General features: G+C 54.1%; 1 protein-coding gene and 1 non-coding gene across 3 annotated transcripts; one reads left to right on the top strand and one right to left on the bottom strand.

Moving 5' to 3' along the window:
- Window positions 1–4625: 4625 nt before the first annotated feature.
- NARF (nuclear prelamin A recognition factor) lies at window positions 4626–22404 on the top strand. Of its 2 annotated transcripts, XM_040456745.1 has the most exons (12): window positions 4626–4765; window positions 6021–6101; window positions 8092–8235; window positions 11361–11493; window positions 13477–13611; window positions 15951–16069; window positions 17298–17427; window positions 18396–18459; window positions 19173–19310; window positions 19571–19728; window positions 20928–21171; window positions 21648–22404. In XM_040456745.1, the coding sequence occupies exons 1-11, from the start codon at window positions 4739–4741 to the stop codon at window positions 21167–21169; spliced, it is 1371 nt and encodes a 456-aa protein (XP_040312679.1). In that variant the 5' UTR covers window positions 4626–4738; the 3' UTR covers window positions 21170–21171; window positions 21648–22404. The 2 variants fall into 2 exon arrangements, with proteins under 2 accessions (XP_040312679.1, XP_040312678.1); XM_040456744.1 differs by having other exon boundaries at window positions 20928–22404.
- A 2038-nt stretch (window positions 22405–24442) lies between these two features.
- Window positions 24443–24514, bottom strand: TRNAQ-CUG (transfer RNA glutamine (anticodon CUG)). Its single transcript has one exon. It is a non-coding gene; the product is annotated as a tRNA-Gln (tRNA).
- Between the last annotated feature and the right edge of the window lie 481 nt (window positions 24515–24995).

The following is a 24995-nucleotide window of genomic DNA, read 5'->3' on the forward strand; positions in this document are numbered from 1 at the left end:
GGACCCTACCTGTATGTCTTCATCGTATAGTCACTGTCTACCTGCCTCAGTGATCTCCAAAGTGGTAAGGCCGAGTGATATGTGGGGTGCCAAAAGGACATAGGAGAGTTTGTATTCCTGTTTTTCTTTTTTCATATTTATTCTCGGTGTTTTATAACATGCATAACAGTATAACACTGCATATTAGCTTATAAAGAAATATATGAACATCAGTATGCATAACCCTACAAGTTTACCAATATAGGCACGTGATCAAAAATTTGGAGATGACTTTTATACTTTACCAGTCTCCTTCAGACATTCTCTGCTGTGGTTCCCGAACCTGAGCATGCATCGGAATCACCTGGCAGACTTACTGAAACAGACGGCTGGTACCTGTGCCCAGTCATGGGTGGGGCTGAAAATATACATGTTGCTAATAGCGCTGGTCCAGGAACCACACCTTGAGCACTTTGAGACCGTCTCCTCTAAGCTGTAGCAAAACTGGGCTCTGTCTGAGCATAGCCTCGCCGACCTGAGCCCTCAGCTCACATTCCTTCTTGAAGTGGACTTCCTTCTTGAAGACTGATTGGAATTGTTAGTACTTCCTTTAAGTTCGTCCTGCTTACTGCAACAGGAAGTGGTCTGACTCAGAATTTGGGTAGAACTGGGATGATACCTAGGAAATTCTACTTTGCATTACATTTATTTGTGTAATTTGACCTTTTCTACTAGATTATAAGGTGTTTAAAAATGAAGACTGCGCTGGACTCTTACAAATGTCAGATGTGTAACCAAATGATAGTCAATTTGGTTAAAATCCTGCTGACTATTGGCAAAAGCAAGACTGGAAATACAACATCCATAAAGAGGGTACTGAGTGAATAAACCTGTATATTGTGCCAATTACCAAGGCATTAAATCAGCTCTAAACTCAAACTTCATTGCCTGATCCCTGAAAATGGACCTGAACCCCTGTGTTTTGTGTGCTCTCTGGCATGGTGTTAAGCTTTGCCAGTAGAGGGTGCTGGAGAGACACTGTAGGAGGAAGAGCTTTTCTTCCTGGTTGTGTTTTGCGGGATCTGCAGGCCTGCTTTGGATCCTGTGTCTTCCTCTCACTCTCTGCTCTTCCCCTGCTCTCTCTCCCTCTCCCTCTCTCTCTCAAAAATAAACATTAAAAATTAAAAAAAAAAAAATGTCTCTTAATGCTGTCCACTGGAAAGTCCTGGAAACGATAACCAATGCAGTAGCAATGAACAATACTAGTACAGATTTTGTGGTTTTTAAATAGCAGTTGCTACTAAAGGAACCAGGCTTTTGGGAGAAAGGAGTGATTTCAGGTCTAAAGCAAGAAATTCACAAGCAGATGTATCAAAAAACAGACTATTAGCATCTTGTTAAAAAATTTTTGGAGCCTAGCTGAAGAGATTTTCTATGCCAAAAAGAAAAAAAGGAAAAAAAAAAAAGGATTTGAGCATCAACAAGAACAATAATTCAAATGAACCAAGGCACCTGGGGGGCTCAGTCAGTTGAGCGTCCAACTTTGGCTCAGGTCATGATCTCAAGGTTCATGAGTTTTAAGCCCTACATCCGGCTCACTTGTGTCAGCACAGAGCCTGCTTCAGATCCTCTGTCACCCTCCCTCTCCCCCTCCTCCATTCATGCTCTCTCTCTCTCAAAAATAAAACATTTAAAAAATATGAATCAGGGGCGCCTGGGTGGCGCAGTCGGTTAGGCGTCCGACTTCGGCCAGGTCACGATCTCGCGGTCCATGAGTTCGAGCCCCGTGTCAGGCTCTGGGCTGATGGCTCAGAGCCTGGAGCCTGCTTCCGATTCTGTGTCTCCCTCTCTCTCTGCCCCTCCCTGGTGCATGCTCTGTCTCTCTCTGTCTCAAAAATAAATAAAAACGTTAAAAAAAATTAAAAAAAATATATGAATCAAAAATCTTCAAGGGTTTAAATCCATAATTCGTAATGATCAATTTTAAATCCTTCGTTCACTTTCAGAGGATACTAAGAAAGGAACTTGGATTTTTTTTTTTTGACAGATTCATTCATCCTGCCTTTCTTTATAAAATTTACAACAGAGTGGGGCACCCAGGTGGCTCAGTCGGTTGAGTGTCTGACTTCAGCTCAGGTCATGATCTCACAGCTCGTGAGTTCAAGCCCCGCATCGGGCTCCGTGCTGACAGCTCAGGGCCTGGAGCCTGCTTCAGATATTGTCTCCCTCTCTCTCAAAATTAAATAAACATTAATAATAATAAAAAAAAATTTACAACAGAGTAACCAAATAGTGAATGAGAGGAATTTATCATTATGAAAGTATTCCCACTAGTAAATTAATAAGAAACTGGGGCCCCTGGTTGGCTCAGTCTGTTGAGTGTCTGACTTTTGATTTCAGCTCAGGTCATTATCTCACGGTTCATGGGATAGAGCCCCACACTGGGCTCTGCACTGATGTATTCTGTCTCTCCCTCTCTCTCTTCCCCTCCCCTGCTCGTGCCCGCTCTCTCTCAAAATAAACATTTTTTTTTAAAAGAAGAAACAGTAGGGTTAAAAATTGCTATAATAAATGAATGGATCCATGCAGTTTCATCAATGTGCACTAATTAATATCACAAAAAAAGATGGTTAGTATAAACTCCTGAAGGAATTACAATATATATGAAATAGGCTTGCCAACAAATTTAACCCGTGATCAAAGCATGAGAATGTTCTAACTACTCTTTACTGGGAACTCAGACAACAAGGATATATGAAAGGACTCCACAAGGACACAGGCAGCAATTCTTGGAAGCCCTACAGCCGAATCACCGGATTCCTTTATAGCGATATGCAAGGAGAAGCCAGCAGGATGTGGTTGGAACCTACAAATTCAAACGCACACACAAACCTTTAGACCAGGAGCTCTCCATGGTGTCTTTGCGACTTCTAAGTGAGCTGCAAGTTATTCTAAAACAAAATTTTTAAAAAGAGACACAAGAAACACTCAAACCAATGAATATATTAGACCTTATTTAGGTCCTGATTTAAACTGAAAAAAAAAAAAAGGTTCAATTTAGGGAAACCTAGACACTACATATTTGATGAAATTAAGTAATTGCAATTTTCTTTTTTCACACATTACGGTAATGGTATCATGGTTACGTTTTTAAAATAATAATGAGAAATATATACAAGTGACAACCGCAAAATACCGTTATTCATGCTTAAAACTGAAGGAATGTGTTTTCTGAGAGCTGCTGACCTAGATTTGAGTAATGCAGAGAGTTAATCTGGGAGCCATTTAAGACCTCCTGAGTTTAGGGGCACCAGGGTGGCTCAGTTGGTTAAGTGTGGGACTTCAGCTCAGGTCATGATCTCACAGTTCATGGGTGTGAGCCCAGCATGGGGCTCTGTGCTGACAGCTGAGCCTGGAGCCTGCTTCCCATTCTGTGTCTGCCTCTCTCTCTCTGCCCCTTCCCCGCTCGCACTCTGTCTCTTTCTCTCTCAAAAATAATAAATAAAACATTTTTAAAAAGACCTCCTGAGTTAACAGAGGCATTTGTGAAAAGCTGTATGAAGCACTAGAAATCCTGAAACTGAATCAAGGAAACCCTCTTTAGGCTGGGTTGGGGCCAGGCAGGGACGCTCTCCGTCCACGACCGCTGGCCTCCAACGCAGACCCCGCAGGATCCTTGCAGGTACTCAACTACTGCAGCAGGACAGCCCAGCCAGGAGAAGCAGTCAAGCTCGGTGCTGAGAGGCCACTACTTTACTCCACTGGACTTTCTGTTTACAATAGCCTCTGCCAACATCCCTTTTTCCTCTAAAAGTGTGCTCATCTCCTTTGTTTCCAGACTTGCCTATTATGGTTTTGGTACAGCTAGCTTGGTCCCAATTGCAATTCTCTGTTATTCCCAAATAAACCCATTTTTTCTGGTAAAATGGCAACTCTATTTTTAAGGTCACCAGTTACTTTTCCTATTCTCTACTCAAGTTTTCTAGGCATGCCTCTCGTTTCTGATCATCCTGTAAGGAGCAGACGCTGATTTTGTAAAGTGTTTATTTTCATTATTAAGAGTTAAACATTTTCATTTTAGCCCCGCAGGTGGAGTCATCACTCCCAGAATCAGTAACCGCTCTCTGTTTGTAAAGCAAGCATCCACACACCTGCCGAGAACTTCCGGAGGTCTCATTTCACACCCAACTTCGTGCGCCCTAAGGCGCCACGTGGTGCACACCTGCGCGTGCGCACTGCCACCGGGACCGGCCTACGTGACGCGCCTCGGGGCCGCAATGGCGATGGCCCGGCGAAGCCTAGAAACGGGCGTGAGGCGGCGCCGAGCTGACGGCCCAGCGCCCCAGGACAATTCGGGGCTGCCTCCTACAGAGAGGGTCCGCGCGTCCACCCAGCACCCGTCCCCGACCCGCGCGCTGCCAAAACGGGCGCGAGAACTTGCCGGGCCTCCAGGGCGTCCGCCGCACCCCGCCCCCGCGCACTCCGATTGGCTCCGGGGCCCGGCCCGCCCCTTCCCGGTGCTCTCATTGGCCTAGGCGGAGCCGTGCGGGAGGGAGCCGCATCGCCCTTTTCTCACTTCTATTGGTTTAGTGGTGAGGCCTGTCCCTTCCCAGCGCTCTCATTGGTCGAGAGGAGACTCCGGGGGTGGGGCCGGCCCGGGGCAACTACAACAAAGGGCGGCGGGTGGCGGGCGTCAGTGACCGCGTCTCCCGGTGCTCTTCTCAGGCCGAGCCCTGGCCCCCTGCCTGCCCCGCTCCAGATGAAGTGTGAGCACTGCACGCGGAAGGTGGGCCCCGCGCACTCGGGGTCGGGGGTCTGGGCGTGGGGGGCCGGGGGCTGCAGGGAAAGGCCCGTCTGCTCGAGGTCAGGAGGTCGGGGGCCGGCCCGGCTGAGATGGGCCGCTCCGGGTCAGGGAGTCGAGGGTCGGCCTGTCCGGGGTCGGGGCTGCTTGGGGTCAGGGGATCGGGACTGCGGGGGCTCGGGGCTGCCCGCGTCTGCGGGCATGCGGGAGCCCCGGTGCCCAGAGCGGGCAGCGCCAGCCGCTGCGCGGTCCTCGCTCCCGGTCCTCCGGATCGCCGCTCCGGGCGCCTCTGCGTCCGCGTCAACATGCACCCTTGATCGCGTGTCTGGCAGAACTAGTTGGGGTTTTAACTGGATGGAGGGAGACTAGATGGTTGGTAAGCTCCAGGCGCTGCACCTTGCCAGGTGTCTGGAGCTACTACTGCGTGTCAGGTGACGTTTTCAGGTGCCTTGTAGTTAATGTTACAGTTGGGGTCATGCTTCGTCTTTCTAGTTTTCCGTGCACTTGTCCATGCTCGCAAAGTATTTTGGAAGCCAGAAAAAGAATACTAAAAAACCCCCCAAAACACCAACCTCTGCAACCACTCAGGGCAGTCACGGAAAACACCATTCTTGATGTGGATGATTGAAACCATGATCAAAAAATGTTTTTGAGGAGGCTTTTCTACAGCTAACATGCTTATAGTAACAAAACTATACAGGCAGGAAGGTCTGGGCTGGTCCTCTCCACCTGCGTAACCATGGTAACTGGGATGGCTTTCCACACTTGTTTCTAGGCAGCGGAACATACACAGCCATTCAGTGCATGAATGGGGTTTTTGGTTTGTTTTTCCACAAATTGGCTCATATAAATATTCCATCACTTTTTTTTTTTTTTTTACTTAACATACAGCAAGTGCGTTTTCAGAGCTTCACGAACAGTTCTAGTCCATTGTGTTCTAAATATGATGTGTGCAGGTAGTCGGTGTTGATTTACCTGTGGGTGGAAGGCCCCATTGTTTCTAGTTCTCAGTTACTAAAAGGGATACAGATACAGATAGAGGAGAGTGTGTGTGTGTGTGTGTGTGTGTGTGTGTGTGTGTGTCTGTCTGTCTCCATGTGTCCACAAGTAGGGCCGCTTTTATTTTTGTAGAAAAAACTTCTACACATGAGGTTAACGGAGCGGAGACTATGTGCATCTTTGCAAATTCAGGGAGTCAAATTAAAAGTTGTTCTTTTATATGTTCCTTTGCCTTTTCAAGGAATGTAGTAAAAAAACAAAAACCGATGACCAAGAGAATGCATCAGTCGACGTACCAAGTCTGGCCCTGGAGAACGGAGAGGCAAGTAGTTTTTCAGTGTTGTATTCGCCTGGAGTAAACGGCTGTGGCCGTTTTTGTCCTCTTCGAGGGCTCCTGTCCCCAGCACGTCATGCTCTAGGAAAGAAGGTACTGAAGTGGTGCCCTGCCGGGGGCCACACACACACACACACACACACACACACAGGTCCGTCATTCCGAGGCACATGACCTTTTGAGACAGAGGTGCCCGAGAGCCAGCCTTCCGAGAATACACCGAGCCAGGGCAAGCTGCATGAGGAACAGAGAAAAGCGTCCTCCTTAATCATTTATTAGAAGGAGTGTTATAGTATTGGAATACCCAATTTTATGTAATGAAAAGCTTCATTCTGTAAAATGGGAGTTTAGGTAGGTAACTTATAAAATAATTCAAATCTGATCCTGTAAGTTTATTTTTCTAATGGTTTCTTCTCTAAGTCCATTCTTGAGTGTTTGCATCCTCCTCAGCTAGAAGTGACGGTTTATGTTTACCGGGTAGGGGGAGGTCGCTCTTCCCTGGAAAGTCCTGGTACCGACCTCACTAGTGGAGAGCTGGCAACGTGGGGCGAAGAGCAGCCGGGTTCTCTGTAGTCTCGACGTCTGGCCCGACAGGAACCGGTCTCGTCCCTCCTGTACTGGCACCCCTCTGTGGTCCGGCGGCCGTAGGGTTTGGCAAGCGGTAGGTGAGAACGGCCCCCAGGGCGCAAAGGTGGAAGAGGCAGGGAGTGCCCGGTGCCTCCCATACCCACCCGCTGGCCTCGTCATCTCAGACAGACATCTAAACCCTGGAGCCCCAGTTTCCTTATCAGTGAGCTGGAGAGTCGAGTTACTTCCCTCCCAGGGCCGTGGTGACACAGAGATAAGGTGTGCACACGGCCTCAGTGGACGCCCTGCCAGCACGGTGGGTGGTACCCCCTGTGTGAGCAGGTCGGGGGTGGGGTGCGCTTTCCAGGCACAAGGGAGGTGTGGACAGAGTGCTCTGGGGGAGGGGCGGTGGAAGCCATGGAGGGCGTCTGGGTGAGGGGACAGGTCGTATGTGTGTTTGGGGGCAGGTGGCTTAAGGTGGCTAGAGCAGGGGAGGATGAAGGGAACGCTACGGGAGACAGGGTGGCGGGGCCCGGGCAGGCCCGCCAGGGTGGCAAAAGCAGGAAAGGACGCAGCGCAGGCCGTAGAGTGCAGTTCTGGTTCCACAGACGCTGAGCTTTCTATGGGATGGCCGTCTGGAGCTCAGGAGCGTGAGAGCCCCGCTGGAGATGAAGGCTGGGGGGGTGTTGGGGGTGGGGAAGCTGGCACTGCTCTGGAAGGTAAGGCTGATGGCAGAGCGGGGGTGCTGGGCAGTCTTCCGCACAGGCACACGTTTAGGAGACAAGAGGCAGGGGAAGGACCAGACCTGGCCCAGGAGAGCCTGCAGAAAGGACTGGGTGGTGCACCGGGCAGGGAGGAAGTCCCGCCGGGCACAGTGCAGAGCGTGCTCACAGACACCCCTGCAGGCACGGAGAGGCCGTATTCTCGGTGGAGCACAGCAGTGTCTCCCAGGCACCGGCCGGGTGCTCCAGACCCTGGGAGTGGCAGGTCTGGCCCCACCTGAGAGCACGTTAGAAGTGCAAACTCTTGGGCCCCATTCAGACCTGAGGCCAGGCCACGGGTTTCCATGGGGAGCTCACCCGGCCAAGCAGGAGTCCTCAGGGGCTACACAGAAGGGGTACAGGGAGGAGAAGGTCCGGGCCAGCTCCCAAGACACAGGAATGGAGATTTTTTCCCACCACACGACACTGCCGTCCTGCTCCTACCCTCGATTGTCATCTGTGAGACTCCCTGGTGTCATTGTGGCCTGTTCTGTGCCCCTCCAGCCCCTCGAGCTGCAGGCCTGGCTCTGTGCTGTTCAAGGGGGTCCGTGTCCTGTGCTGGTCTCATGCTGCCACCCTCCCTAGAGAAGCACATGTTAGAGTTTTTACTGAAATATCAGACCAAAACCTACCTCATCTTTCTTTTGTAGAAGGGAGAATTCCATAAGTTGGCTGATGCCAAGATATTTCTGAGTGACTGCCTGGCGTGTGACAGCTGTGTCACTGCAGAGGAAGGGCTCCAGGTCTCCCAGCAGAACGCCAAGGACTTCTTTCGAGTTCTGAACCTTAATAAGGTAGGGCTTCCGGGGCACCTGCTGGTGTTGCAGCCCAGGGGGCCGGTGCAGGTGAGTCGTGAAAGCCTCTGCTGGGGTCAGGGCATAGGTCTTGGCCCTGGCCCTGTGTCCCTTGCCTGACTCTGCCCTCTCCAGAGTCCTGGCCGCCAGCCAGAACGATCACCACCCAGGGCTACACTCCCCCAGTGACGTGGAACGAGGCAAGGTCCCCGGTCTATTCACAGAGGTGGGGTTCTGGTCTAATGGGCTCATCAGGCTGGGCCAGTGCTGTGGTCCCTCAGCTGCCCTGTAGACCTGTGTCACTCAGCTGTGAACAGTGTCTTTCCTGACAGGAAGACAGGTGAAAGGAATGACCAGGGAGGCAGGGGAGCTGGAAGGCACACCTGGGTCTGCCCCTCGCGATGCGCGGTGTGCCCGAGCGGGGCAGAGGCCGGGAGGAACATGGGTTTGACGTGGCCCAGGACAGAGCCAAGCGATGTTCTCTGTGTTTGCCACCCCTGTGGCGTGTTCTTGGGTACGTCCTTCAGCATTTTGGGGGCACAGTTTCAGATAGAAATAACATGTTGGGTTGTCAGCATGGTGTCTGTCCGTCCCCTTCCTGGCGTTTGGCCTCCCTGGGAGGTCTGTGGACAAGCAGCGGGATGGACTTTGAGCCAGGAGACCTCACCCTGTCGGCTCCAGTCACCGTGCTCGCCTGTCCCTGCCTGCTCACCCTTGTCCTTGTCCGAGCAAGATGGCTTCAGCTGTCTTATTACACTGAGCAGACTCGGCTCACTTACGACGCATCTTGGTCCCCCCACACACTGGCACATTCCACGGAACAACTGCGGGCTTTTCTTCTTTAGTGGCGGTACTTTGTGCCAGAATCTCCCTTTATGCTCCTGCAAGTGATAGGTGAGAACGTCCACGTCCCGCTATGCTGACGACACCTGCTCTCAAACTCCTTGTTTTTCCAGTGTGATCGCTAGAAGATCCCGTTTGCATTTTCTTGATCGTCGGTGAGGCTGAACATCTTTAACATGCTCATTGACCATATTGTATGCCGCCTGTTCACAGCTCTGTGAGTTCGAGACTGCAGTCGGCTGCCAGGCGTTGAACAGCTTGGAGGGCCGTTCCCTCGTGTAGACAAGTCCAGACTCAGCCATTCCCAGCCCCTCCCTGCCCCGAACCCCCTCGCAGCACCCTGGGCCCGGCTCACAGGGCACAGGTGTTTTCTCCCGGGTGGAGCGTCTCCCGTAGTGTGTGTGTGCACTCCCGTCACACTTGAGTCACTGGATTTCTGGAGCTGTGCAGGGCGCTCTCTCCTCACTAGCTTTTAATTTGCGTTGTCATAAGAAGGCTTTTGTACTGCTAGACGCACGTACGGTTTATTGGATTCTATTTTCAACGTTTTTTTGTGGTTTTTTTGTTTTTTTTTAATTTTATTTTTGGGACAGAGAGAGACAGAGCATGAATGGGGGAGGGGCAGAGAGAGAGGGAGACACAGAATCGGAAACAGGCTCCAGGCTCTGAGCCATCAGCCCAGAGCCCGATGCGGGGCTCGAACTCACGGACCGCGAGATCGTGACCTGGCTGAAGTTGGACGCTTAACCGACTGCGCCACCCAGGCGCCCCTATTGGATTCTATTTTAACAGGCCCCAGCTGCTGGTAGACCCCATCCTTCTCTTTGTTCTGTGTTCTTCTCTCTCGGCTGACCTTGTACTATTGGGTATTAACTGTGGGACTTTGACGCGAGTTGCATTGAGTCGATAGGTTAATGAGGGGGAAGTTTATATTTTACTGAATAATCTTTTCGTCCATGATCGTGGTTTGTGCCTCTGGTTAGGCTGTGTGACCCCCCCCAAGTGTTCATGTTGCCTCTTTGTCTGTTCTCTGCAACTGTGATGTGTTCTTGGTGTGGCTGGGTCTCTGTGGTTGTTTCGTTACACATACCGCCTCTTATCTGTTAAATTCTGTAATACTGATTTTTGTTGGGGTGGAAAGCTTTTGGTTTTCATGTATCATTTGTATGTAGCTATTTTGTAAGCTTGATATTCTCCTAGTTTCCTAGGTTACTTCCAGTTTTGTAGATGTGTTGTCTGCCAGTGATAACTTTTTTTTTTAAGTTTATTTTGAGAGAGGCAGACAGCATGAGCGGGGGAGGGGCAGAGAGAGAGAGAGAGAGAGAGAGAGAGAGAGAGAGAGAGAGAAACCCAAGCAGGCTCCACACTGTCAGCACAGAGCCTGAGGCAGGGCTCAAACTCAACAAACTGCCGTGTCTCTGACCACAACTCAAGTGGCTGGCTCACCAGCCCAGTTTCACAAAACAACCATTTCCTTGTTATTTATTCCAGTGAGTTGCGTACCCATTTGCTGCAACTGAAATGCTGACGCCTATGGGTATCTACCAGAAATTCTGCAAACCTCTACTTAATGGTACATCTTTATGAGCATTTCCACCGAGGTCTGAATCGAGATGTTAGTACCATTTATCACCACTGTTATCGGAGGTTGAGTTTAAAGGACCTAGACAATACCATCAGAAAAAGAAATCAGAACTGTGTAGGTCAGAAGATGTGAAGGTTATCATTGGCAGGGGCGCCTGGGTGGCTCAGTCGGTTAAACATCTGACTCTTGATTTCAGCTCAGGTCATGAGCTTACAGTTTGTGGGACAGCACAGAGACTTCTTGGGGGTCTCTCTCTCTCTCTCTCTCAAAAAAATAAACAAACATTAAAAAATCAAATTGACGAAATCTCTTAGGATGTACTTTTTTTTTTTTTTTTAAATTAGAGAGAAAGCGTGAGCAGGGGAAAGGGGGCAGAGGGAGAGAGACTGTCAAGCAGGCTCCACGTTCAGCGCAGAGCCCCACAGGGGGCTTGATCTCACGACCATGAGCTCATGACCTGAGCCAAAATCAAGAGTCAGACGCCTAACTGACTGAGCCACCCAGGCATCTCAGGACGTCATACTCTTTAATCCTAACTTTTTCCATGTCCTTAATCATACTTGCTAGTGCTTGTATATTTAGGAGGCTTTCCACAGAACATCTATGACATTCTGTCTCTTCTGACCTTTTTATTATAACGTCTTACGTTACTTTCCGTACTCCCCCCATGAATGACACTCTACTCTGTTTCTTCCAGAAATGTGATACCTCACAGCACAAGGTGCTGGTGGTGTCGGTGTGTCCTCAGTCTCTGCCTTACTTTGCTGCCAAATTCCGCCTCAGTGTGACTGATGCATCCAGAAGACTCTGCGGCTTCCTCAAAAGTCTTGGTGAGGCTCCTTGATGTTGTTTGTGCGTTGAGGATGCCAGTTTGTAGCTGCCCTTTGTATCTCCAGAGTTCAGCTTGCAGGGGCGCAGTGTAGACGAGGACTTCCATGAGCACCTTGAGGAATGTAAGAGGAGACCCCGCGGGTGTCCCTTACCCCTTGCTGTGCAGACAGGTGTGGCCCGGCCTCCAGGACTGGCAAGGGATGGAAGGGAAGGGGTGGCCGGGGACACGCTGGAGGTTCCTGCACTTGCCGAGGAGTGTGGTCTCGTCCCGGCTCCCAGGGCCCACGGAAGGCGTTTCGTAGAGCCTCATTCCTGCAAGATGACTGGCATCTGAGTTCCCAGGATGTGCTCTGAAGAGCAGAGCAGCGAGGGAATGGGCTGTGTCCTGTGCACAAAACAGGAAGGTGGTCCCTTTCAGACATGGTTAGGAGCTCGGATGTGAATGAGCTAGAATGGCACTGTGCAAAATGGCGGTAAGAAGGCTCCTGTGTCACCCGCTGTCGTCGGACCAGAGCTGCCCAACCCCAGCCCCCCACGCCACCATGCACAGAGCATCTGCCGCCCCGTGTGCCCTCGTGCACACCACCGCCAGGTGGGCTCAGGAGAGGACAGCGGGGGCCGTTTGCCAACACGAGTTTGTTTTTCTGCAGTGGTTTTTAGAGACCAAGCACATGGGGGATTCCTAATAGAATAAGGTGACACTCAGAATAAAGACGGCCGCCTCCTCGGAGCGCTGGGCGTGGAGTGGGTTCCCCGCACACTGCCTGCTCCCAGTGGGGCCACAGCTGCGAGCGCGGATTTAGCTACCTCTTCGCACGTGTGATCTGAGAACGCCTCAGGTCAGCTCGGCCTTACCGAAGGCCAGAGCTCTCTTCTCATGGGGAAAGGCCCTATTTTGGGAGGAAACTTTTTAAGTTTATTTATTTTGACAAAGAGGTTTAGAGCTTGAGCGAGGGAGGCAGAGGAGGGAGGGGAGAGAGAGAATCCCAAGCCGGCTTCGTGTTGTTAGCACAGAGGCCGACACAGAACTCCATCTTATGGACCACAAGATCATGACCTGAGCCGACATCCAGAGTCGGATGCTTAACCGACAGCCACCCAGGCACCACTGCTTGTGAGGGAATTTTTAAAATTTATTTTGACAGAGAGAGAGACAGGGAGACACAGACTCTGAAGCAGGCTTCAGGCTCTGAACTCTTGGCACACAGCCCAATGCGGGGCTCAAACCCACAAACCTCAAGATCATGACCTGAGCCAAAGTCGGACGTTCAACTGATTAAGCCACCCAGGCTCCACATGCGGGAGAATTTTTTGAAAGAAAATAATGGGCCTTATACGTTAATAAAATATATTTGTAGCGAAACTGATTTAAGGTAATACTTTAAATGATAAGATGATGCTTATCTTTATAATGTTTCTTTTTAGGAATAACTTTGCTTTTAAGATTTAGACTAGCTGCAGATATTAAAGTTATTTTAACTTTATTGTAATTATTAAAAATGTATCATCCTTACGAGCCAATATTAAGAAAATTTATTTTAAAAAGATAGCTGAAAAAAGATAGATGGTTACAAATCATAACAATTGCAGCCATCAAAAAGGCATGACCTGCCAACTTACTCGTTTATTTTCAAGACATCAAGGATCATCACAGACTGAAATGTAGCCACTGATTGGAAGAGAGTGGTGCTGGTATCTTGCAATATTCCATTACTTTTATGAGCTACCATGAAGTGTTTATGTACGTGTAGAGAGAACAAGAAGAAGCCAGAGAGAAAATACTTGTATGTTATTGTGAAAAGTGATGCATGTTTATTGTTTCAAGGAAAAGTTAAAGCACAGTCCTGGGCTTCTGCGGTTTGTGAGGCGAGAGTGAGGGAGATCGTGCAGGGGTGCCATGGAGTCTGTCCTTTGAGTCTGATCTTCGACTCACTAGACTCTTGCAGGTCAAGAGAAGCTAAATGCTCCCCTTGTTCTTACAGGGGTGCACTATGTCTTTGACACAACGATAGCCGCGGATTTCAGCGTGCTGGAGAGTCAGAAGGAATTTGTGCGTCGCTTCCGCCAGCACAGCGAGGAGGAGCCTGCGTTGCCCATGCTCACCTCCGCCTGTCCGGGTGAGCGTCCAGAGCCCGCTGCTGTGCCTCCGTTGGCCTGAGGCAGCGTTTCTCGTGGGTCTGCCTTGGGGGCAGGAGAGGAGGTGGGTGAGGTCAGAGGTCCCAGGCCCCCTGGGCTTTTGGGTCAGGAGGGAGTGAAGTGCCCGCGGGTCCCCTGCACATCCGCCCGAGCCCCCTCTCACTGAGCCACTGACTGATGCAGACCAGCCCCCACCCCCGATCTGGCCTGATACTTGCTGTGTTCAGGGTTTCAAGCTGTTCAAGTCTGTTTACATGTAGGTTTGGAGCTTCTGGAATGTTCTTCCTAGATAATGATGCACTTTCCTTCTGGAGTTCTTTCTACCTAAACGTGTCAGGACTATAAGTTGTTCAGCTCCATACCCTCTCTCAAATTCAGGGAGAGGAGGTGAGCTTTGGTTCAAACCTAGCCCTTTTCTACGATTGGCATTGTCATTTTTGCTTCCCTGTGACAAGGTGAGGAAACTGAAGCAATGTCAAGGTCAGGTGACATGACCTGGCAGATAGAATCGGGGCCGGGGCAGTCCTGTGCTGGCTCACAGGGCTCCCCGGTCCTGGGGTACCCTTGCCACCCACAGCCTGACAGAACGCCTCCTGTTGGGTGTACCTTTGCCCGGCACCCAGCAGCATATCTGCAGGCCACTTCTCCAAGCACCTCCCCTCGTCCCATCCCGTCCGTGGTCTGACGAGGAAAGTGCCAGCGTCCAGGTAGCGCGTTGTCACACCTGTGCTGCTGTGAAGCCGGCAGCAGCCTCTCTGTCTCCGGGGGAGGTGAAGGGAACCCTCAGGAAAAGCTAGCCTGTCTGGTTTCAGATGCAGGGAGCCGTGGGGCCTGGGACCCTGGTTCCTCCTCTCTGTCCCTGCTCAGCCCTCTTCACCCAAGGCCGGGTGTCCTCCGTGGGCCCTGGCCCTTACCTCCTGGTGTTCTGCCTGATGTTGTGGGGCGCCCAGGGCCAGCACACAGCAGCCTGCCCGCAGCCCAGAGGTGCCACCTGCCTGGGAGCCGTGTCTCGAGCTGCTGGCCTGGGCACTGAGACCGGGGGGCAGGGCCTTGGGGCCCCCAAGGTGCCACGGTGTTTGGCAGTTTCTCATCTTAATGTTTGAGGCCGGGACGAGGAGAGCCCTCCTCCAGGGCCCCCTCTCCTGGGGCTTTTGGGGGCCGTGGCAGACACTTCCTGTCCTGGAGGTGACAGCTGTGGTTTGAGTTTGTTCGGACGGGATTGTCATGTCAACTGGTGCCTGCCGCTTCTCCCTACCGGGGGCGGTCACAGGACAGTGGCTGGCTGTCCCCAGGGTCTGACGAGCAGCTTTACCGCCAGGCTTCTGTGCTCCCCCGTGTGCCGTGGTGTGCACGCCCAGCTGGGGGTCAGCAGGCCTCTCACCAGGCTTCTGGCCTTGTAGTTCACTGATCTCTCTGACTCCTGTCACCCCTGGAAACCATAGCAGGGGTGACCCCAGAGGGCACAGTGGCCGTCAGCCACTCAGGAAATGCTTGTACCGTGCTGGGCACGTAGTAGGTGGAGAGTAAGTGTGCTGTCTCTTACTGTCACTGGGGTGTGAAATCCTCCTGTGGTCCTCGCCCTAAGTGAGCAGTTGGCCGTTAACTTCTGATAGGTGAGTAGAGCCGGTGGCTTTGTGGCCGATGCAGCATCTGAGCATGGCCACTGGCTGCAAGGACAGTGTTGTGGCCGGCACGGTGGAGAGGGGCCCTGTCCCCCCGGGACGCTGCCGCGTGCCTGCTCCTCTAAGCTTGTGCTCCTCCTCTTTTGGGGGACCCCCCTGTACCAGCTTTCTTTTTTTTTTTTTCTTTAATTTTTTTTTTCAACGTTTATTTATTTTTGGGACAGAGAGAGACAGAGCATGAACGGGCGAGGGGCAGAGAGAGAGGGAGACACAGAATTGGAAACAGGCTCCAGGCTCTGAGCCATCAGCCCAGAGCCCGACGCGGGGCTCGAACTCCCGGACCGCGAGATCGTGACCTGGCTGAAGTCGGACGCTTAACCGACTGCGCCACCCAGGCGCCCCTGTACCAGCTTTCACTTCCTTCCACTCCGTCCTCTCTGGCGAGCCGGCAGGGGCGTCTTCCCGTCCGGGGCAAATGCAGCTGGGGTCTGCGTGGCCCAAGCTGCTGAGGAAAAGCAGCTTGGCGGGGGATCTGCCACCAGCTCCTGGGGGGGGTCCGCCACCAGCTCCTAGGGTCAGGAGAGGTGTCTGGCTTTACCCCAAGTGACAGGGTCTGGGAGCGCTGAATTCCTCGTGTGTGACAGAAAGCAGGAGGAAGCCACTGTGAGGAGCTGACAGGGGACCCGTTCTCTCCCCAGGCTGGGTCCGATATGCCGAGCGGGTGCTGGGCCACCCTGTCACCCCCCACCTCTGCACCGCTAAGTCTCCCCAACAGATCATGGGCTCTCTGGTGAAGGATTACTTCGCCAGACGGCAGGTAAGCCAGCCTCCTCCCAGAGGGCAGCACGTGGGCCAGAGATAGGGAATGTTCCACCACGCACGACCAGGGTGGCGTCAGACCCGGACCGAGTGCAAATGCTGCCATCCTGCTGAGGGAGTCCCTGGCCTGTCACCACAGCGAGCAGCTAGTGTCTGATCCCTTGGCTGCGTCTGCCTTCACGTGACGGGAAATCTCCCAGCCAGGCCCCTGCAGGCCGTTCCACATCCCTCACCTGCCCCGGCTCCCCCACCGTGGACGGGGCCCCGTCATCAGCTGGTCCCTGTGCTGTCCCTCCCCACGCAGACCCCCTGCATGCCATCCAGGGCCGCCTTGGGAGCCTGGTGGAGGCCAGGCCTGGGTCCTTCCGGAGGTCCCTGACACTCTCATGCCATCCACGATGTGGCCCCTCCCGTGGCCTGCTCTCCAGCTGCCAGAGCCCCCACAGCCCTCCTCAGTCAGATTAGACATCTCTCCAGGGAACCATCAGGGTCTGGCCCTGCAGGAGCTGGAGGAATCCCCCAGACCCACAGCCACTTTCAGGAAGCCACACAGTTCTGGCATCCTCGTTAATTTAGCAGTGGGAATGTTCCTTTTCACCACAGCTTGTCAATCGTAAATGTGATGTCAGTGTGTATGTGTTCACTTTGGGGACAGAGAAGTGAACTGTGGGACTGCCCCAGCCCCACTGCTCTTGGGGGAGTCCAGGAGATTCCTGGTCCTGTGGGCCTGCTGAGGTCCGGCCGGCACCCTCCTCAGACTGCCCCGAGTAGGGTGTTTCCACCGAGGCCTCTCCACAAAGGTCACTCAGCAACTGTGCCAGCTCCTGGCGTGGCTACCAACTCCAGCTCAGCCGTAGGCACCAGAGGGGCAGCTCCGATAGGTGTCACTTGGGAAGTTTCCAGAAGGTCCAAAGGCAAACCAGCCAGGCGTCGAGCAACCATCCGTGTGGCTTACTCTTAACCATGTTTGGTCACTGTATGCAGAGGTTTCAGGGGAAACGGGTTCAGCTTTACAGCTCTTCCCTGGCATCTCCAGGCCATCGGCCTTATGGGTTCTGGGTGAATCCGCCCGGGTCTCCAGGGCACGGTCTCCCCGTACAGCTGGGAGGCAGGCACAGTTCGGAACTTGGTCTGAGGAAGCCCCCGGGGGGGTGTTGTGGGTACTGGCACACAGCCGCCCTCCTCGCTTCCCACAGCCCCAACCTGGGTTTGCTCCTTCTCCCCAGAACCTGTCCCCAGACAAGATTTTCCATGTTATCGTGGCCCCTTGCTACGATAGGAAACTGGAGGCCCTTCGAGAAGACGTTCCCACAGCTTTGCACGGCTCCCGGGGTGCTGACTGCGTACTGACCTCAGGTGAGGGGGGTACAGAGCTGGGGACTGCTGGGGCCTCTGGCCCATCATCCTCTGAGGTCACGACAGGCCCCCCGAGGGCCAGACTGTAGGAAAGTGGAGAGAGGCAGCGCTCACGCAGCGCGGAAAAGTCGCGTGTGAGCCCAGAGGCTCTGCGGACAAACCAAACCTTCACCTGGAGACAGAGCGGGGACCCACGGTGCTCCAGCGCCCTGGGCCTGCTCTAGCCTGTGTGCTGGGGTGGGGGTGGTTCCTCGGCGTCCTCCAGGACCGTTCGGCAGAACATCGCAGTCTGCGGGCGGCTTACGTCTGCTGAACCCACGTGGGTGTACTTTAGGCCAGTTCTCGGGGGCAGGGACTCCTGGGCGTGGGTCCCCTGACCTGAAACTCCAGCATGAGAACCCCCGGGTCCCCGGGGGGAGGGAGACAGGATGGCCCCAGCAGCCAAGGAAGGGTAGATAGTGGGTTTTCCTGAGATGCAGAGTCCATTTTACTATCGTTCTCAGACATTGAGTCCACTCGTGCGCACGTGATGCCTCGGTGGCTGATGTAAACATTAGCTGTTTCCACAAAGCCTTCCGGGGGCCGCTGTGTGGAGGGAAGTAGGAGAACAGTTCTGGTTCTCAGCTCATCTCTTTGCACACAACCTGATACCATGTGAGGGCAGCCACTGCGCCTTGGTCATCTGTCCACAGGAGGCTGTGTGCAAAAAGTTTCTGCTTCAGAAACAGAAATGTGGAGAGATGGCAAAATCCCTCATTTCAAGCGCAGAAGGAGGAATTGGACTCTTCTTTCGCGTTTCATCAGTTTTTCATTTTATTGGGATTACATTGCACTAGAGCTGGGTTCCTGCCTCCGTGAGCATGACGGCGTCCGGGGTCGCTTTAGCAGGTTTCCAGTGGGGACATGATTTGGGAAACAGCTCCTGAGGACAGCTTCCTCGGTGCCTCATGCCCCTTCTTTGTCTGTAGGTGAAGTCGTTCAGATAATGGAGCAAAGCGACCTCGTGGTAAAAGACGCAGCCGTTGATACTCTGTAAGTGACTTTCAGGGAGGGGCACCTTGTGGGTGGAGCCTCCTGTATGAGGCCACGTGCAGCCAGGGGACAGGGTGTGGGGGCCCCTGACCTGGGTTTCCCCTTCCTCTGTTGCCGCTCAGCCCTTACCACAACCCGCTCTTCCTGGCTCTTCCATGGGATGTGGGCGGGGCCTGGTGTGAGATGCCACTTGGAGGAAGGGGGTTTCCATGGTGACATTGACATGCCAGCACCCTCCATTTCTGAACTTCGTGTGTTCCCGACATTGAGCATCTGGACCTGCCCGAGGCTGGGTCACATCCTGGGAAGAGTGGCTCCCTTGGGCTCCACGCAGGGCGAGTGTGGGCTGTTTAGCCGGCGAGGCCCTTTCGTGGACGGTCGTCCTGAGGTTTACAGAGTTTAGCCAGCTGGCTGCAGTGCCCGTGGCCAGAGCCGGTGCCTGTCGCCTGTCCCCGCTGGGTACGTGCACACGCTTCCGAGTGGCCCAGAGATTCCCAGCTCTATCCCCAAGTGTCAGGGTTCCAGGGGAACGTGCCTGATGTGGGCGCACCAAGTGGGGCTCTGCCTGCTGCTTTGTCCGATCGTTAAAACTCAGGAATGTGAGTTTGTGGCCCCAGAGTATAAATATCTGTGAGGGGTTTCTCTCTTCACGGGGATCATAAGACTTTGGACATCTGACTTAATCTTGCTGTTGCTCTTTCCTCCCTGGGAAGGTTCGGAGGCCTGAAGGAGGAGGAGGTGAGGCGCCATGATGGAGCCAGCTCCGACGGGTACCTGGCGCACGTCTTCAGACACGCCGCCAAGCAGCTGTTTGACGAGGACGTGGGGGAGGTCACCTACCGCACCCTGAGGTCTGCCTGTGTGGTCAGCGCTGCTGTCCAGGGCAAACTGCCCAAAGCCAGCCAGGCCTGTGTGTGTGTGTGTGTGTGTGAGAGTTGGGGTGGGGGCTGTCCTAGGTATAGGGTTTAGAACAGCCAAGATCAAAAAGCCTTCTTTGTTTTCATTCGCAGACTTTTCGTTTTGCTAACGTTTCCAACTTAGATTTGAAAACAATTGTCGACCTACAGAGGAAGGACTCTGTAGACGAAAACCCATTTTGTTCACCTTACAGGAACAAAGACTTCCAGGAGGTCACCCTTGAAAAGAACGGGGAGGTTCTGTTACGCTTTGCTGCTGCGTACGGCTTTCGAAACATCCAGAATGTGGTTCTGAAATTGAAGAAGGGCAGGTTCCCGTACCACTTTGTGGAGGTGCTCGCCTGCGCCGGGGGTAAGGCACAGGCCGCAGGCCTCGCCCAACTCTGACACTTCGTGGGTGCCGCCCTGGTGGTTGACACGGTGGTCCCTGTCCTCCTCTCACCACAGAGCAGAAAAGCCAGGTGTCCCCTTAGAAAAGCCCTGGGACATAGTCCCAGAGAAGAGCTGCACCTGGGGTGGCACCAGGTGAGGGCCTGCTCTCGGTTCCAGAGGCCCCACCTGTGGCTAGGCCCCACCTGAGGGACAGAGAAACAGAGGCCAACCAGAGGGGCCGGGGCGGCTTCCCACAGCAGAGGCCACGGACTTGCTGGTGCAGTGGGTGTGGGTGTCGGGGGAGAGGATCCTGTGGCCTCCGGGTGGCAGTGGGACCACTCGTGCCCTGAGTGGGGAGGGCCCACGAGATTGGAACCTGCCTGCGGAGAGGAGGCACGGCCGGGGCGCTAGTGAAAACCCGCCAGTGTCTGGGGAGGCCACGTGGGGGCGCGGGGGAGCAGACGGGTGCGGGTGCAGGTGAGGAGGCAGGGGGGCGGGGGCCAAAAGTCTGAGGAGAGGAGCAGACCCTGGGAGAGTGGGCAGGGTCCTCCGCCACCACTGAGCGTCTTCAGGATTTGGGGTCAAAAGTGCAGCTGCTGGGTGCTGCCAAGGGAAGGCGAAAGGGGACTCGACCAGGGTGGAAGTTTGCTCCAAGTTCTTTTCCATGAATGTCATCCTATAAATCGTGACATCATCTAACACATTTGGAGGTAAGCAGCACGCCTACGTGAGAGGCACGCCCTTCATCCCGGCTGCAGTACTTGGGCGGGTAGGCTCCTGTGCGGGCTCCCGGGTTCCCGTCCCCTCCCCAGTGCCGCCCGGGGTGGGGGGGTGACCAGCACCCAGAGGCTTTACGAGACAGCAGTGGCGTGACTGCCCATTAGCGGTTTTCGTGCTCTTCTGGTTCTGATGAGTTTCAGGAGAAACCAGAGGTCCGGATTTGCATGTACAGCCATCCAGTTCTAAAGGTTGGCAGGCTATTCGGTTTTAGGTAAAAACTGTTTCCTGGAGAGCATAAGTAGGTAAGACTAGGAAGCATCCGGGGCTGCGAGCCTGTAAGCTGCTGTCCTTGGGAGCTGGGGGCCATGCGTCGAGTCCAGCTCCAGACTCTGGCCACAGGACGCCGCACTCCCTTCGACGCAGAGGAGAAAAAGCACAGGCTCCCTGCTTGTCTTCCAGGGTGTTTGAACGGCAGGGGCCAAGCCCAGGCGGAGGATGGGCGCGCAGACAAGGCGCTGCTGAGGCAGATGGAGGGCAAGTACGCGGACGTCCCCGTGCGGCCCCCCGAGACCAGCGCCCACGTGCAGGAGCTGTACCGGGAGTGGCTGGACGGGGCCGACTCCCCCAGGGTCCGGGAGGCCCTGCACACCGTGTACCAGGGCCCGGGGCTCCCTGCCGCCAGCCGAGACATCAAGTGGTGAAGGTGGGCAAGGCTGGGAAGCGGGCCCCGCCACCGCCCAGGGAGGGAGACGCTGGAGGAGAACCGCTCCGCTTCTCAGTCATCACTGTGCTTTCCGGAGCTCTCTCCCCCTGTGTGTAGGCGGCTCCCTCACTCGGTTTGACGTGGTGCTATCTTTGTAACGTGTGTTCAACTGGCATATTTTAACAAGAGAGAAGGATTGCCCCAATTCAGTACCCTTTTATCTTAAGACTGAAAAATATCCCAAAGAACAAAAATAGAGACAGACTACTATCTTTTAGGCTTAAAAAAAAAATCTAAAAAGTGTCCTGCGAAGAGCCAAGACCCCAGAAGTTCAGATTCATGTGCCTCAGAGCGATGTGACGTGGAAGAGATGAGAGGCGGGCAGGCTGCGGGGGTGGTGGAGCCACGGTCCCCGGTCTGCCCGACTTGGCTCTTACTTCACCCACTTACGTTACTCCTGAAAACATTTTTGCCAGAACGTGAATAAATTGCATCCTTTCGGAATCGGGGGGCTCGTGTACAAAGCTGGATTTCCGGATTTTCTGGTAGCAGTGGGCCACGTTCCTCGCCGCTGCAGTTGTCCGAGAGCGGTAGCAACTGCCTCCTGGGACCAGACCTCTGACCAGGGGGCCCCAGACTTGCACTTTTACATTCTGCCTTTAAGGAGAACTCCCCTCGAGGTCGGGGAGGCCTGGCAAGGGGGACGGAAGGACGGAGGACAGACTGGCTGCCCCGCTCGGGCCAGGGTGTGTGATCGGGAGGCTTTCGCCTCACTCCCTCCCCAGTGGGGTTAGCAGGGGACAGCCCCCCCCCCCCCCCGACCTTTGCTGTTTGAGTGACTGTCATCCTGCGGCCCGCGCCGCTCCTGTGAGCGCCTTAAAGAAGGGATAGAATGTGGTTTCCCCGCAATACAAACAAGGGCTAGCAAGCAGCCAGAAACCTCCAGAACCGTGGCGCTCCACATCTGGGCTTGTCCTCCAAAAGAAAGACATCTGCAAGTGGCCTGGGTTTGGTTTTTCAAAGCACTTGGATTTGGTAAACACGAGTGATGTTGATCCTCTTGAGTCCCCCGTGCCGTCACGCCCTGGTGGGCTCCATTTCCTTCATCGTGTTCCGTATCCTGTCCGGCTTGATAGCTGGCTAGGGCGTGAAATCGTACATTTTTCCTTTCCATCTGGTCACGACCGGTGTCATCCTCCACGGAGCTGACTGCGGAATAAACAGTTGAATGTGCTGAGTGTGGAGAGTGTGTCGAGAAGATGCCCCTTCCCGCTGGGCCACGTGCCCCCTCGCCTCACCGTGGCCCAGAGTAGGAGCACTGTCCTTGCTCTCAGGGGGCGTAGAGAGCCACGAGTCAGGTGTGGGGGCTGCGCCTCTCACTTCAAAAGCGGTCTCTTCCAGGGGCGCCTGGGTGGCTCAGTCGGTTAAGCATATGACTTCAGCTCAGGTCATGATCTCACGGTTCATGAGATCGAGCCCCACGTCGGGCTCTGTGCTGACAGCTCGGAGCCTGGAGCCTGCTTCGGATTCTGTGTCTCCCTCTTCTGCCCCTCCCCACTCACACTGTCTCTCTCTCTCTCTCTCTCTCAAAAATAGGTAAACATTAAAAACTTTTTTTTTTTTCAAAAGCAGTCTCTTCCAGCTGCAGCAAAGCCCCCTGGTGGCCAGGGCCCAGGATGACAGTCCATGTGTGATCACACGAGGCGTGGGGTCTCATCTGCAGCACATCTTGGGGTTATGGCCACCTTTGTCCTAACTCCAGCCCTACGTGCAGAGAAGAGGGGGAGGCCCCACGGTCAAGCTGGGCTGGTGCACAGAGTGTCTGGTGGGCAGTGGTGGGGCCCACCATGAGGAGGAGGGCCGAGTAAGTCCAGATTCACGTTGCACCCAGGACCCGCTCTACAGAATGCTGTCACTGGAGCCGTGGTGCTGCTAGCACCTCCTGTGGACCATGACCGTGTCCGGCAGCTGTGTGTGCATGGTGGCCGTCTTGAATAGCTCTGCTCTCCAGTGCCCTGCAGAGCCCAGATTTTTCCATTGCACTTCCGCCTGGCCTTGGCCCGTGGGCCAGTCCCAGCCGTTGTAGACCCTGGTTCTTCTTCCTCGACTCTGCTGGACTGCGGATCGGAACTCAGCCATTGTCTACACCATCAGTTTGATGCTGGCCTAGGGTGTGGAGCAGGGGCACTGCCTGTGTGCCGGCCCCTGTGCTGCTGACCCGATGGTGTTCTCTGACCTCAGCTGCTGGCCCAAAGCTGAGCCTCTGGCTTCTGGACACTTGGTATTTACAACATCACCTCCTTTCCCTCAGGCATTGCCTTTGTTCCCAATCGGAAACAAGCAGAGCAGTTGAAACAGATTTTTTATGCACAAATAGGGAAATCTCTACAGGCACGTCACCAAGGAGTCCTCACTGTAGGCCCCTGTCATAATCCACGAGCAAATGTGGGGACTGGGCTCTTCTGGGGTGCTTGCCAGGGCCTCAAACCAGACATGAGCCCATTTGCACAAAGACCAGGGGGGAACAGGAATGAGGAGAAGGTTGAGCCCCGGGGTTCTGCAGCTGGCAGGAGCAGGACTGAAATCCCATCTGTGCAGCAGAGTTGTGATGGACCCAAGGACCAGCTCCTCCCGCTCCCCTCAAGAGGACAAGGTCTTGCCAAGGTCACGTGGGAACAGACACAGAGGTAGGCCCCCGGCCCTTAACTCAGGATTTGTATGGATCTGCTTTAATAATGAAAAGAATTCACGTTTCCTGGCAGTGACAGTATGAGCCCCTTTTGGTCTCCCTTTTTAAAAGCCAAGCTAGAGAGAGGAAGTACACGTTAAAAAGAGCAGAGATCAGGAAATCTCTAACATGTTCCCTCTGCGGGGTCGGGGGATGGGCAGGAGCCCTGCTGGGCCACCCACACAACCCCACTCAGAGGTCTGGACCTGGAGGGTCCTTGGAAAGGTATGTGCCCAAGTGGAAGCAATAAGAGCCCCAGGCCTCTGTGCACCCTGAGGGCAGACTCACCCCTGCACCAGACCATGCCCTCTAAGCCACAGGCAGCAGCGCATAGGGACTAGGGGTGTCCTGGTGGACATACAAGGAAAAGGTGACCGGTGACTGAAGGGGGAGCCAGTGGCGTCAAATGGAGACTGCAGCCAGGGGTCTCCACGTGAGCTCCAAAGTGGAGACCCTGGTCTGGGAAGCGCCAGGCTGTCCTGCTGAGGGCTGCATTGCCCACTACCTGGCACTGGGAGGACACAGAAGGGTCACAGGTGAGGCAGGTTCCACCGAGATTTGAACTCGGATCGCTGGATTCAGAGTCCAGAGTGCTGACCATTACACCATGGAACCATAAGACACCAGGGCTGCCGTCAGGCTACCCTTGGTCTGAGGGCACTGAGGGAAGAGACACCAAAGTGGGGATCAAGGGAAAGGGGACAAAAAAGAATTGTGTAGGTCCCACCCAGATTTGAACTCGGATTGCTGGATCCCGAGTCCAGAGTGCTGACCATCATACCGTGGAGCCGGCTGCTGCTGTGGGCCCTGCACACCCTGATAGGGAGACAGAAGGGGACACGGAGAGTGAGGTCTGCAGGCTGCTTCCTGGGAAAAAAAAGATGAGCCTGTAGCCGCGGATGGTTTCGCTCCATAGAGCCCTGGGTTATGGGCCCAGCACACTTCCAATGAGCCACTCTGCTGCCCAGGCCCCGAATGTGACAGGTCTGATGGTCACAGCCCCTCCAGGCCAGGGGATGAGAATGGCAGGCTCCTACAGTGTCCGGAAGAGGGCAAGGCAAGTGCCCATTTACAAATACAAGTGGATTTCTGCTTT

Source organism: Herpailurus yagouaroundi, unplaced genomic scaffold (assembly GCF_014898765.1).
Source record: "Herpailurus yagouaroundi ecotype Mexico unplaced genomic scaffold, PumYag 217, whole genome shotgun sequence".
Taxonomy (NCBI): Eukaryota; Metazoa; Chordata; class Mammalia; order Carnivora; family Felidae; genus Herpailurus; species Herpailurus yagouaroundi.

Excerpts from the sequence above, each read along its gene's own strand:
- NARF (XM_040456744.1), top strand. The coding sequence starts at position 4,739 with ATGAAGTGTGAGCACTGCACGCGGAAG. Across the intron at positions 6,102-8,091 it reads TGGCCCTGGAGAACGGAGAG|AAGGGAGAATTCCATAAGTT; the intron begins GCAAGTAGTTTT and ends TTTCTTTTGTAG. Across the intron at positions 8,236-11,360 it reads GAGTTCTGAACCTTAATAAG|AAATGTGATACCTCACAGCA; the intron begins GTAGGGCTTCCG and ends TGTTTCTTCCAG.